This window comes from Numida meleagris, chromosome 2 (assembly GCF_002078875.1).
Source record: "Numida meleagris isolate 19003 breed g44 Domestic line chromosome 2, NumMel1.0, whole genome shotgun sequence".
NCBI classification, from domain to species: Eukaryota; Metazoa; Chordata; class Aves; order Galliformes; family Numididae; genus Numida; species Numida meleagris.
In genome coordinates, this window is record NC_034410.1 from 15,245,141 (window position 1) to 15,260,603 (window position 15,463).

Here is a 15,463-nt window from a genome sequence, read left to right on the forward strand (position 1 = left end):
AGCCATCAGTACCTAACTGATGACCAATGTTTTCAATATTGAAAACAAAGTAAATGAAATGGAAACAAGGCTTAATTCTCTTCCATGATCACATAAGATTTCCCAGTTATCTCACTGCAGTTCAGTATGCGCTTATAAAACTATCTACCGTGGAAAAGGACATTCATAGAATCACCAAAGTCGGAAAAGGTCTCCAAGATCACCCAGTCTAACCATCCACTTATCACCAGTAGGTCCCACTAAGCCATGTCCCTCAGTACAACACCTAAAAGTTTCTTCAACACCTCCAGAGACAGTGGACTCGAACACCTCCCTGGGCAGGGAATTATCATCCCCTTTATCCCTCAGCTATCCATTAAGGTAGTCTGAATGATCTGTTCCACATGCTTCTAAAAGCAATCCGGCCTTAAATCAGTAAGACAGAAATCACGATACATCCTTCGGTAGTTTTAGAATGCTTGCACTGCAGCCAAACAGTGATCGTGCACTTGGAAAAATGTTGGTACAATTCTCACCGGCAAAGAGAAAACAATGAAAATATGGAAAAATTTGAAAGATGGCAATCACAAAATTTAAAAAAGTTTGAAACAAAAGAAAACAGAGAGGAAGAACACATGACACTAAGTTTGCTCTAACATACTGGAAGCACAGGAACCCACCCCTCCAGTGCACAGCTCCTTGACAGAGGAATGAGGGAAGAAGTGAGACTCCTGGAAAAGCCATTCCTCAAGGACATAACTAAACATCCTTAGAAGAGAAAGAAGAAAATCTACTTGCACATCAACTTGAGAACCCTTAAAAAAAAAAAAGCAAAGACAGCTCTGTATGAGTCTTACTAAGCAGGCTGTTTCAGAATACTCCTCTCTCCCCCCACCCCATCTCTGATTTTCCAGGGAAAGGAGCAAATGATTTTATTCTTCTCCAGAACAATGCCCACAACTCAGAGTACCCTGTAGTTCCTCCCTCTGGGAAGAGAAGCTGTCAGATTAGGCAGAGTCAGAATAAAAGATGAATCCCAGACCTGTAATACAAGGATCTTTTTGACACAAACTAAAAGTTAACCTTCCCGATACAAAGATGCACCCAGACCAGATGGAAAAACAGAGATGGAAGTACTACAGGCCCCTGCCTGCATTATGGCATTTGCCCAATATTACTGAAATCATACCAAAATAAGTTATTCAGAGCTTTAATGCTTCTACAAGTTTCCACTGCTACTAACCTACACAAAACACGAACCAGTGACTTCAACACTAACAGTAAGATTCACTCAGCCCACATTCTGCATCATGAGACAGTAATACAAATCTAACATTTCAATATAACATATGTGTATTTAATATCAATTACATTTACATATTTAAATTATCCTACTACATCAACAATACTATAGATACAATATTTGGTAAAAACAACTAGTGTGGTTAAGTCTCCAAATTTTGATATTGTCTTCAAGCAAGTGTAAAACAGAATAGAAAGCAGTTTCCATGTGAAGAAAAGTGTATTTTAACAGAAGCAGCCAAGATCTGCTGCAAAATACAGATCATGTACGCTGACGTGTACACAAAACCTTGCAGTAAGAAAAGGCAGTCATTCACTATATTTACAAGAAGTTGCCCAAGAGTTCAGTTACTGATTGCACTATAGTGACTATTAAAAAAATAAAAATCAACACAGCATCCTTGTCTTGTCCTTCACAAATAAGAAGTAATTTCTCTGTAAGAAATGACCTTGTTTAAACTGCGTGTGCTAGAAAATATACAACTCTACAATAGAAAGAGGTTAGAAAAGTTGAATACTGTGGAAAAAAAATTTATTAGTCTATACAAGTCTTCTGAAACAAACCATTGGCTTTGATACAGTTAATTCAAATGAATACTCATTGTAATAGTATTTTCCATACAGTAGCCCCAGAGCTTCCCATTTAGTGTCTGTGATAGGAAGTTATATTTCCAAACAGGTAGCCACACAAAGCAGACATAATAGAGATCTTCACAGCCATAGTGAGCTACAGTTTGAGATAGTTACAAACATTTGAGAAAACGAGGCATCTGTACTGAAGAGTGGCAAACTGATTCACAATGAAAGAACAAAGAGGCCATTTAGACTCCTTGCCAAAAATGAAGACTTTCTACAGCAGGTCTAGAGTAGACTGCATCATAAAAACCTAGAGTGCAAGAGTACCACAAGTTTAGTGTATAAATATCACAGGATTAAAACTCCAGTTAAGCCATCAACCGAAGTGATGATTAAAAAGAAAAAGGGGCATCCCTCAGCTTTGCAAAGGAAGCTTTCAAGCCATCTCTTCCGGAAGGTGCTGATATCAATTATGGCCTGTGCCAATTTGTATTTTTGACAGCTCTGCTGAAATAAAAATCCAGCATTTATCTAAGAACTGTATAATCGTGCTGTTTTTAATATCAAAAAAGCATCTACTAGAAGAGATGAAATGTAACATTTATAGCTTACGCTGTTTTCAAGGTCTGTGTACACTATGTAGTTCTGTAATTTCAAGAGTATTTAAAAATGAGACAGAAAGCAGACAATGTAGTAATGTGCATGTGTTAGATGGATTTGTTTAGAACACTTACATAATGGATGTATACAGTCATAAAACTTTTAATGCTTTTGTTCTTGCACATTATTTATGCTACTTTATAAAAACCTGAAGATTGCAAATTGGGCATGCTTACCATAACATTCTCAAACTGGGAAAGCTGCAGAACATTTTTCCTGCTAGTGTTCACTGCCATGATACAAAACAAGTATGTGCAAACTGCAAGGTCCCTAAAAATAGCATTTAATGGATTATTTACAGAAAGATGTCACTATCTGTTTAAATACGCAAAGAATAAGCTTCCCAAAGTTTATAACATAGAACAATATCCACCACATGCGCCTCCTGCGTGTCCTTCTTCCTTGTTTGATAATTTTACACCTTTGTTTTGGCTCTCGCTCTCCCACAGTCCAGGAGTCTGAATGATTTTTTCAACAAGTTCTTCAAAGGCACACTGTACACCATCGCATGTTTTTGCACTTGCCTCTGGAAAAGTGACAAAAGAAGTCAAATGTTAGTATAGCTTCCAATAATTAGTTTAGTACTACTTCTTTTGGGAACATCTTAACCTACCACCTAGATTTACAACTTCTCCAACACATTCTACAACATGTAGCAGCATCAGAATTAGCAGGTATGCAGATTTTTGTTTCCACTAAGCTGCTGCTTTACTAAGAGAGCTTTTAGGTTAAATGTCACTAGAATATAAATCCACACTGCAAGTCTCCATATTTTTGCTGTGGAAAGCAATTCAATAAAAAAAAGAAAGTCTAGAAAATTTGTCTGCTGCCAGAACTGTAGTATTACTACTATCCTTAGAAGCAAAAGACGCTATACTCTGTAGGTTGCTGGGTCAGCCTCCATGATAAAACTACTCTGACAAAAACTGATCAGGAATCTCATTTCTTGTGCATTGAGCAGAATTCTTGGTAACTTCATTCAGGAATCCTTCTTTCATTAAAACCACAAAACACTGCTCACAGGGTGCATTACGAGAGCAAACAGAATCCACCTGTAACTATTCAGTTCCACTAAAGCTTGCCCTGATCTTCAGTACAGTCATGCAGATATTTAGCTCACAGACAAACATGTATATTAAGTTTCATGCTTCCTTTTATATTCCATGCCCTTAACAACTTGCATCTCAATTCTGAGCTTCTTCCATTTTCACATCTGACTCTAAAGCCAAAAACGATGTGAAGTGCTAGACAAAGACATGCTATTAGTTGTAGATGAGGAATACATCTACGTTACAGAGGAACACAGAGCATGTCAATGAACTGCTCTGCTACTTGAGTTATCCCATAAAGCAATTCTTGCTGATCCTTACATGAAAGGATTAACAAACTTGTGCATAAGAATCAATTCACTACACATTTTTAATTTAATTTTAAACCCATCTCATTCACAGAAAAATGAGACCACCATCTTTCCTCCAGTCAGGAGGGTCACCATTCCATCCCACCCACCATTTACAAGACTTCTTCTTACGTCCAAGCTCTACTGTAGGTTTGTCAAGTACCAGCTCTTGTGCTATACTGAAAGTTGGCTATTAGTACCAGTTTTCCCTGTTTCATTTTGCTTCTGTTAGTAACTCAGCAAGTAGGTCTGGACTAAGTGGGGGGGGGGGGGGGAGGGAAAATTAATAACTAAAAGAAATCAGAACTACAAAGCAAAAATAGTTTTTGTCAAACTACAGTCAATCCTGTATTCCACCCTTAATTCTTATCGAGCTCTCAAGCATACTCACTCACAGTTAAACCAGACTTCTGGACACATTTAGAGACAGATTTATAGAAGAGAGGCATAACTTATCTTCGCACCTACTGCGGCTGACAAGTATCGCTGACTTGTATGAAAATTCAGTCCTACAGAAGTGATACTTACATCATGTAACAAAAACTCAAGTAAAATCTCTACAAATATCTGTAACGTACCTATGAACAACATGGAATGTTTTCTTGCAAATTTGAGACCTTCGTTTCTGTCAACTTCACGGTTTTCCTATAAGACAGCATTGATATGTATTATTAGCAAAACGCACTAGCAGAACACTCAATGTGGTTGAACCAAGTTTACCTTATCAATCTTGTTTCCAACAAGCATTTTCACTATGTCATTCCTTGTGCAGTACGTTTCCAGTTCATTTAACCAGTTATCCAGCTTGACAAAAGTATCTCTTCTTGTAACATCATAAACTGAAAGATATAAGTAATATTATTTCACAATATTTTTCCAACAAATACACCCTACATTAGAACAGGAGCAAAAAATTATGTTTTTTGAATTAGAAAACCAAAGAAACCCCAAGGATTCCCGTTTACACTTCATTCACCAGCTCCCATCACTGCTGATACAAATACAGAGCAACTGTTTACGCTATGTTTAGACACTCTGGTTAACAGCACAGAGACTATTATTCTTCAAAGAATTCTATGTTTGCAAACCACAGATATAGGATACTTACTAACATCATTATACAAGATACACCTAGAGGATGTCATGACCTCCTGCACTGAGCATCTCACTTGTGATTGCTAACAGTGTTATTTATACTACACTGCTGCTATGCTGACAGAATCACAGAATCATCTAGGTTGGAAAACAACCTTCAAAGATCATCATGTCCCACCATCAACACTGTCTCCCAAGTCTGATCACTAAACTATGTGCTGTAATGCCATGTCCACACACTTCAAATACCTCCAGGGCTGAGGACTCCCCCACTTCCCTGGGCAGCCCATTCCAATGCTTTATCACCCGCTCTGTGAAGAAATTCTTCTTACTATCCAACCTAACCACTTTCTCTGGCATTATTTGAGACCATTTCCTTGCATCCTATCACTAAGACACCTGAGAAGAGACCAACATCCCCCATGCTGCAACCTCTCTTTGGGCAGCTGTAGAGAGTAACAAAGTCTCCCTTCAGCCTCCTCCAGACCAAACAGCCACAATTCCTTCAGTCACTCCTCATTTTTAGCTAAGAAAGTAAACTGACAACTAAATCCTCAGCACTTCAGCATTCCATATTACTTAGCATTTTATATGATATACAAGTAAATCTTTTTTCCTTCATTCTCCCACCCCATATGTACATGAGCATTGACAGTTGGTTTCACTCAAACCAGTAGTTTCACTTGCAAGAACAGTCTTATTTCTAGAAAGCTGTTTGACAAAGAAATAGTCAGTAGAGGATTATTTTAAAAAGTCAGAGGGCTAATCTCAACAACAGAACTTTCTAGCTCCCAAATAGCACTTGCTTACTTTTAAAGCTTTCAATGCTAAGTCGTAAGTTCAGTGGCAACAACTAAGGAACTTCACAAGACATGCTTTGACAGTATCTTCCTATATCAGGAACATAATGGAACTTGGAAAACGGTACCTACAAAACAAAACCTACCACGAAATCTCATGGCACGGGTTATTCCAAATTAAGCAGTTGGACTGGAGGCAATAACTGAAGAAACAGTTTAGTCAAGAATCTCTCCAGTCAGAGAAAGCTTTTAAGAGTTCTAAGATATCCCTTTCAGAAGCAGCAGCTTTTGAACTCATACAAAATCCATGTTTCTCAGACTTGTGACTACACAGCAGTCAGACATAAAACTCAAGATCATTTAGCATACATACAGTATATATAGATACAGATACAACAGCTTTTAACATCAATTAGATAGTATCGAAAGGTTACCAAGTTGGTGCTCATAACTCCAATACATGAGAAAACCATCAACTTATTCAAAATTGCATGCAAAGTTGTACTTACCTAGAATAACACCCTGTGCACCTCTATAGTAACTGGGTGTTAGTGTTCTGAACCGCTCCTGACCCGCAGTATCCTAAAAAGCCATCCACAAAGTTCTGTTATTCAGAATTTGAGCAGAATCTATTTTAGCTCTCAGGTATTCTGCCTCTAAAGAATACACGATGTAAGACTCAAAGTCACAGCATATACAACAATCTGAATAACCAAATTTATACCCGCCTCTGTTGTATCACTCACATTAACTTAGATTCTGTGCAGTCTGTCCCAGGAAACATATTTAAGCTGTTAAGTGCAGTGAATAACTGGATAACAATTAGATTATTTCTGCTGTAGCATTTGTTCTACAGCTAGTAGGGCAGCAGCCAGCCAGAAAGAAACATAGCTGCAACACTAAGACTTTATAACAAAACTATATCAAAACTTGTGGCAGAGGTAGGTTCCTCACTTCTACCACCACAGTCTAAAGACCCAGGGTAAGTGCAATTTGACGCTCCATGACAGAGCTGAAAGAAGCCCGTATGTTTTAAAGTAAATTCAACCTTACATCCTCAAATTTGAAGTGTCAACAACTTGGCAAAGAAAACAAGAAAACCCTGAATTATTAAGAGAGCCGATTCCCTGTCAAAGTACATACTGTAACTTAATCTATCTCAGCAGTATACACACTGCAGATTTCACATATCAAAAATGTTAGTAACTTTAGGTATTAAACCTCCCACTCCTCCAAACTGCCCTCCAATTTAATACAAAATGATTCAATGCAAGTTGTACCTTACACAAGCCATCACCATTCCTGAAACAAAGCAATACATTAAAAACAAGGCAAGACTGACTTACCCATATTGCTAGTTTAGCTTTGTTTCCATCAACTGAAATAGTTTTCACCTTGAAGTCTACACCTGGAGAAGAAAAAATACGTTACTCCTTCAAATACATAATCCAGATGTTTTTGAAATGGAAAACAAGAAAAAAATCAAACTGAGAAAACAAGTTGTACTTGGATAGCAGTAATAAGTTCTATTGGTCACTTCCACACCTTGTTCTCAACGCTCAAAAGGTCTTACTGAAGGGCTTTTACAAAAGTGCAATGACATTTTAGTCCATTGACTCAAATATTTTATGAAAATGAGGGAAAAAAGTAGATTTCCCATATTAAAGTACACTTTCCATGACAAGTATTCAAGTTTTAATTCAAATGGATTAACTTTCAATTCATTACTCAGACATGTTCTCCTTTAGCACTTCACTGGTCTTGAACAACACCGTTTCAAAATAAAGAAGCTGTAGTAAGGCAGGGAAATGGAGCAAATAGCTCATCTCAAACAATCTGATCAAGTCCCATCAGCATGGACAGACAGAGGTAGACTAGCATAGACAGGGACTGATCTAATACATGACCTCTACCCTATGAGAAATAATGTTAGATGACACTAAATGCTCTAACGACTATGTCAAATAAGCTCCAAATTATTTGAACATGCAGTATGCCTCTTACAAGGATTCCAGTAGCATTGGGGACTCGCAAGTACTGCACACAATGATGGAGAAACAGATAGACATCATGGTAACAGCTCTATGGTCGATAAGAATAATCAACCTCAACATCTGAGGATTTTTCCTTTTTATTTTTCAATTCATGGCAACTAAGAGCCTATCACTTGTCGAAGGAAAGCTACACACAACAACAGCAGGAGGACAAAGTTAAAGGCTATGGCAATACAAGCGAGTTGGAAAGGCCGGGTACAGTTATGTTTCATTTTGCTGCCCACCAGTCAGTAGCCCTGAAATGAAGTATAATAATCTCATTTTTCAGAGGCAAAGACTCTTAATCCCCAACTAAGCAGTAATATAAAGCTTTATGCCATGCACAAGTACAGCACATTATTCTACAGTAATGTAGAAAGAACAGAACTGCCATCATTAACCTTTTACCTTTTAAACACCAGTTCTTAAAACTTAGTTCACAGCAGATTGCTAGGATAGCAGGTTGCCACAACGTGGTCCCGAAGAACATCCTGTCCCAACAATTTTTTGGCATTCAGCAACAACTTCGACACTAACAGAACCTCCTCTTCCACAGCAATGCCGTATTTTTTTCCCTGAGCCATAAAAACCACCACTGCTCAGCCAGGACATCCGACTGCTCACAGTACATATTTTCCCAATCCGACATCAAAATTTGTAACTGTAGGTGTTACGAGTCTATCAGATGCTTCACATAAATCCAAAGCACATCACAGCAGCTTCAAGGACTTTTTTCTTAGAGCATCAACCATCTTTTGAAGCCAGGTTATTGAGCTCCCATTACATTAACAGACCCAGTGTCTTGTGCCTGTTCTGCAATTTTCATGTAATGGAAAGTGCACATGCACCTTTAAGTGAGCCTTGCTGATAAGCTCAAAATCAAGAGGTAGCCTTTATAATTTGCACAAGCAATTTGAGTAAATTAAGAAACTAAAATAGTGAATAATCCCCATGTATGATAGACTGATGAAAAAAGCACACTTAGATATATCGTTTCAAGTGATTAAGACACATCAAATATTCTAGAAAAGCAAGACATGGACAAGAAATCTTTTAAAACACGATAGAAGAGGGCAAGTAGAAAACTTTAGGCCTCAAGAAAATTGCTAAATGGAACAAGCAGTGCATTTATGTTCTGTAAATACCTCAGTGAAATGCACACGTTTCTGCAACAAGTGTCCATTCTAAGCTTGGCAGATGAGCTGACATTTTGAGCCCTGACAATGGAAAGCTGACAGTGCTTTCCACCATGCTCTAGGAGGCAGCCAAAACCAAGGGAGCACGGTCCTACACCATCTCACATGAGGCAACACATACTGCCAAGCCAAACAGACCCAGCACTACACACCAGCAGACTAGGGACTTACAGTCTGCAAGAAATAGTTTTGTCCCTTTCATGCTGCCACTGCTTTCAGGCCACCATGCCATACTGTATTTATGCCAAGTGCAAAGTCAGCTGAAGCGTGTTATCTGTGTTAAAGGTAACTGAGAAGCTGGGCGTCTGGGAGCTGCAGGACTCCAAGGGCAAGGAGGGCTACAAAGCTAGGAGAGAGATGTATGCAATACATTGCTTCACTTACGAAACAAGGATTGCATTTAACATTTATCTAGAGTCTCTCGTACAAAAAGCAAGCAAGAAGAGACAGGCAAAAGCAGTGAGGACTACACAAAATAGCGGGGTATAGCCTGATCCATGAGATAAAGCCTTGTGACAAGTTTGCCTCCAAAGAACATAAGGAGGACAACAATTTGGTAGGAAGAACAGGACGTGGTTAATCCTCCAGAAGCTACTGAAGCCAAAATACTTATCCGAGTCAGTTCATACTCCTGAGAATAACATGGGATTATTAGAAAATTCTAAATTAAAAAAAGCCTGCAAACAAACAGTTTAAAGTTTATATCGCACCCAGTAGCTGTAGGTTTGTGCAAGACACAAAGATCACATTTCTTTGTGTCTCAACAGGAAAGGGATGTGCCTTGCTGCAGCCAAGCCTTCACCCAGTATTCTCTCTTCGCTTTTTATTCTAAGAAAAAGCCACGGTCATCTCAACCAAATCAGCAGTCAATAAGCAGATGACATTGAAAGATAACATGACTTGTAGTCAATCCACCTATTTTGGAAAGGCATGATGCTCTGCAGTCCCAAGAGAAAGGACTTCCATCCCCAAATTCAAAGTGAAACAGTGTTTGATCAGTCCAAGAGAAGATCCGAGTACAGATTCACAAAACATTTTGGCTTCTCACCATCTCGCAAAGCCCAGTATTTTGCATCTGGAATTTATCCTTATGTAGCAGTAAACAGATCTTTAAGAATTCACCCCCACTTTGTCTCTATGAACAAAGCCTATCCGAAGAGCTGAAAGGCTGCATCCCACTGACACATTCATCACAAAAATGGAGATGCCACAGCTCAGCAGCTTAAAAGAAAAAAACCAAGTACAACTCGGTTTCTGTTCCCTTTTCACTTAAAGGGGAAAGAAAAGCCGAAGGAATGTGCTATCCCACAAGTGCTTCACACAACATGCTATGGAACTTTAACTGTTGTGCAGTGTGACACATCCCAAAGAGAAGGAATCACATCACGATTTTTCACCATCTACTCCAGATTTTTTTCCCCACTCTACTGTGCCCTCGCAAGGCCCCGCTGGCAGCACTGCGCTCAGGAGCGTCCAGCACAAGGGAGATGTGGAGCGGGTCCAGGGAAGGGCCATGAAGATGCTCAGAGGGCTGCAGCACTTCCCCTACAAAGACAGGCTGGGGGAGCTGGGCTTGATCAGCCTGGAGACAAGACAGCTCTGGGGAGAGCTCACTGTGGCCATTCAAGACGACAGAGACTGACGTTTTACATGGTCTGATAGCAATAACTTACATTAACTTACGTCATGACTAACTCTTCTTGCAATGGAATTTCATTTGTTCATGGAAATTTGTGCTCCACGTTATCCAGCAATCAAATGTCACACGCCACAAAGAGAGATTTCAGTAAATTTAGGTCTGAACTGAGTTGATGTAATACTGATTTGTGCATCACACAATGGAAGATGAAAGCAGTGACACAATGCTACCTGAACTTTTATTATATTTTTTAAACAAGCAAATTAATGTGCATCCTCAATGCACAAACCACCAATTACTTCCTCATGGCCTACACTTGTCAAAGAAAACAGAAGCAGCTTAAATGAGTGTTTTGTCCTTCCTGGGACAAATTAAAATCGTTCTTTTGGTGATGAAGCACTGTATTCAGGCTTGATGGCACATGAAAGCTATCATTTACAAGTTTAGTACCAACTCAGAGATGTTGTCATTGCCCTGTTAGGCAGATAAATGAAGTTAGGTTAGGGATATTCTGAAAATATCTCCATCCATAAGTGGATTTCAGTCTTTTCTGAAGTTACAAAGCCTTCAGAATAAAACCACAATCCTAGAGTTTCTGAGAAGGTCAGCATGCTGATTTTAATTGGGCCAGTACCCAGTACTGCACCAGTAATATCAGCTGGAAAAAAACCACCCCTGACACCTACTCAGGAAGTTATACAACATTACCAGGAAAGCCTTAGCAGTACTTTGAAACATATGCCTGTTTACTGTCTTTGCATATGATCATTCCCCAGCCTTAATATGCTTACAGCAGTGATTCCCAGGTGGCAGCCACATCCAGCAGAAGCTATACGGACAAGTAATACTACTTATTAAGCCTTTTTCTTGCTTTAAATTCATTATCACTGCATTTCTCGATGCTCCACATGAAAAGTACTCCTGTATCTTACTAACATTATTGAAAACTTAAACAAATAGACAAAGCTGACTTAGATTAAATTGTTTTCCTTAAATTTGGCTGTTGCTAATCAAAGTCCTCAGCCAAAACCCTGCCTGTAGAGAAAGTAAAAAAAAAAAGTCTTAGAATTGAAGTACATTGTATGGAAAAGTTACTTTTATTTTCCATTACTTCAGTTATTAATGTGGCACAGATGGCCAAAGGAAGCAGAATTAAACTTGATGCAACTCTCTACACAGTATATCCTGCATTCTACACCACCTTCCACAAGCAGAACTAATTTCACTGTTGGAAGGTATCATACCAACACAGTCATGATCTCAATTCTTTGTTCCCCAATTCTAGTTTCATGGCTCTCTTCCATTTTTTTCAACAGTATTAGCTGCCAAGGAACTGATTATTAACTAGAAAAAAAAACAAAACAACACACTGTAATTTCTTCCCTATACAGGAAAAGAAGCAGCCACACACTGCCTAGCGCGCTCCAGTGTTGTTCAAGTTGCAAAAGCAGACATCCTCTAATAGAGAATCTTAAGTATTTTTAGCACTCAAGCTACCCAAATATCATATTACTCACAAGTCCTGGACTATTCAAACATCTTCATAGCTCCTTTGAAAATAAATCAGTAGGAGACATAACGGTGGTTGTTACATTTCCATTTTAGCCTGAAACGCTGGAAAACATTGGCAGATTGTTGTACTAGAGCTTCCCACTACCTATACTCATGACTTACACCTTCACCAAGGGTGACATTTACCATCTGGTCTCCTAGCCAAGGATATATTTTATCACAAAGGGGACAACTACAGCCCAGTACAGACAATACACCAATTACTGCTACATGCTGAACTGCATCCACATCATCCTTTCCTCACAGAACAACATACATGACTGAACTCCACTACCGGTTTGGCAAGTCTAAACAAACTACTATTTTATTCTGCAGGTGGTGTAAATTTTTTTCAGGTAGCATCAGCACATACTTACCGATTGTTGCTGCAAGTTCTGGGTCAAATGTATCATCTGTGAATCGCAGCAGAAGGCTGATAGGAATGGAAAAAAAAATGAGAAGTTAGCTATCGCACCATATTCACAGCTTGCCAGAAGCCTATAAATTACACATCTGAAAGCAATAGCAAGATTACATAGCTAAAGAAAAATACATCCCATTTTTCCATCATTACCCTCCAATATAAAACAAAGAAGGAAACAAAATAATACTGCAGCCATGCTGTGTCAGAAGAGCCCAGCCCTTTTCTATACATACATTACAGATTATGTCTCTGAAAGAAGTGCCACTCAAGCTGTCAGATAGGTTGCCTAACAGTCAGGTGATTCGCTTCTATTCCTGTTTTCCCAGAATTCAGAATGAAAGTAAGATTCTTTTGGTTTCATGTTGTCTCACGGAGTATTTCCGTAAGCTCAGGAAGAAAATTCCAAGTCAGCTTTTTATCCAAGAAAAAACTCCTGGAATTCAGCATACAGCGGAACAACAAGGACTACACCCATCAGAAATAAAGACACAGACACTAAACAGCAGAAATAGCTCTAGATCATTTGACAGTTTTGTATCCTTTCTGTACATGACAGCTTTAACACATACAGCATTTCTCTCCATCCACAGATGTTTGCTACCAATAAAACAGATACAAACAAAATCTACTCCCACATTACAGTAGTAGGGTCCTGCCTAGAAGTACCCATAAGCCACAGTACTTGTACCAAATGTAAATATTTTGGCAAGACAAAGTTTCTCAGTATACTTCCCTTTTTAAAAAAAAAATCAGTAACCTTATTCATCTGTGGTGAGTAAATATCGCCATGTGGCAGACAGCTGCTGGCTATGACTGACAGCTTCTGTTCATTTCCAGGCTAGGGGAACAAAACAAAGCCTTGTTTACTTTTTGGGAGACGCTATTTAAGAGCAGCTATTTTCGTAACAACCAGAACTAATCCCACTTAAAGGAGGCAAAATATGGAACCCTCATACTGCTACTAGAATAAAACCACCAGTTTGGAAGTCTTGAGAGCCAATCTCTGCCAATCTCTCATCTTGCTGTTATTTCATACGTAGACATCTTCTAGAAAGCACAGCATCATCCCAGGGACCAGGCGTATGACAACATTTGGATGAGAAGTCAGGACTTCAACCACATGCTACGTCAGACTAACCCAAGTTCAGCATCCAACACATTCTAGTCAAGGGACAGCTATCTCTTCTGTTTTGAATAAATTTCTGAATGCCTGTTTATGCACTTGTGCGTACTGTATGTCACATGTCTGCACGTAAAAGAGTAAATTTCTTTTAGCTGAGATAATCTCAAGTCATGTCTGTCATGAGAGGCCTACTGTACAAGGTTGTTGATTCAGCAGCTAACTCCAAGGAGTGGCGAACAGATTTATAATTAATAGGGTGTTGGTTGTTGTTTTTCTTCCAATTAACAACTTATGGGTTACTTAGGGCCATGCTAGAAGATTGAGTTTATATGCATAAAAAAAAAAAGAAAATACTAATAATAAACAGAAGTGTGCTACATCCCCAGATGGCCTACATTCATCAACCACTTCTTTTATTAAAGCCTATGACACTATCAAAAAAATAAGGGAAAAAAAATAAAAGACAAAAAAAGGCAGCTTACTCAAAAGATGCGAAAGTGATGAGAAACACTAACCCCAAAAGACTTGGGAAAGCACACCAGGAGGACATCGACAAAAGAGTCAGTGGCAGACAGACCTCAATATGTAATTTATGTACCCTTGCTCCCTCTTCCAGCGCTAGGACGTGTGCGCGACTACACGTACACGTAAGGACTGACCCCAAAGCAACACGAACATGAGTAAGCACACCATACTGACAACAAAGGCTCAGAGGGCACAGGGAGGCCCGAGTCCCCGCGTCGGGGCCCGGCTCGGCTTCGCCTCCGCCAGGGTCAGACAGCAACACCACCACTCTCCCTCCGGGCGGAATACCAGAGGAGGAGGCCAGCAGCCCGAGCGAGGCCGGCCCGCAGGGGCCGAGGAAGCTGCCCCCCAGGCCCGGTAGGCCGCGCCCAGGCCGCGCAGAGGCGGAGGCGGGGGCGGGGGCGGAGTGTCCAACGCGGCGCTGCGGGGGCCTAGGCCGAGCCGACAGCTGCCCCGCGCCTCGGCAGAGCCGCTGCCAGAGACGGTGCCCCTCACCTGGACTTGCCGACGCCGCTCTCGCCGATAATGAGAATCTTCAGCGTGGTCAGCACGTCCTCGTCCATCCCGTCGGCACGCCCGGCCCTACCCGGCCCCGACCGACAGACGTTCCCGGCCCAGGCTGCGACCGCACCGCCTGCGCCTGCGCGCCCCACCGCCCCTTTGCACTCCCCCCCGCCGCCGCCTGCTCCGCGCATGCGCTTCAGGTGTGCCAACAGCCGGGGGGGGGGGAGGAGGAGGAAAACATCCCTCGCCCTTCGGTTGGCGCATGCGCAGAGTGGAGGGAGTCGAGTCGGTGTTTCTAGCGGGCGGGCCGAGGGGATGGGGGTGTGTGTATGGGTGGCTGCGTGAGGGATTCGGCGCTCCCCTGTTGGTGTTGCTTGGGGGTGTTGTGCTGGTGCCGGACACGTCGCGGGGCGGGAGAGAGGCCTGACCGTGAGCCTTCACTTTCTGCTGTCGGGAATCGGTAGCAAAAACGAAACCATATTGGGGTTGCAGAGGGGAATGAGAAAGCTTGAGCCGCAGGGTGACCACCAGCTGCCGGTATCCCCGCTGCAGCTGCTGGAGAACGGGTGGTCGGCCCACCTCCAACACAGTGGGCGCTTGATCACCGGCCCTTACGTCCCGCAGGGCTGGCAGGCCGGGGGATCTGTGGCAGGATGT

The 15,463-nt window shown here is 40.9% G+C and overlaps 1 protein-coding gene across 1 annotated transcript; it reads right to left on the bottom strand.

Moving 5' to 3' along the window:
- RAB18 (RAB18, member RAS oncogene family) lies at positions 1,310-14,979 on the bottom strand. Its single transcript, XM_021387414.1, has 7 exons — positions 14,798-14,979; positions 12,608-12,663; positions 7,158-7,219; positions 6,321-6,393; positions 4,637-4,755; positions 4,495-4,561; positions 1,310-3,043 (listed from the first exon to the last, which is right to left on the bottom strand). Exons 1-7 carry the CDS (start codon positions 14,863-14,865, stop codon positions 2,868-2,870), a joined length of 621 nt encoding a protein of 206 aa, XP_021243089.1. The 5' UTR covers positions 14,866-14,979; the 3' UTR covers positions 1,310-2,867.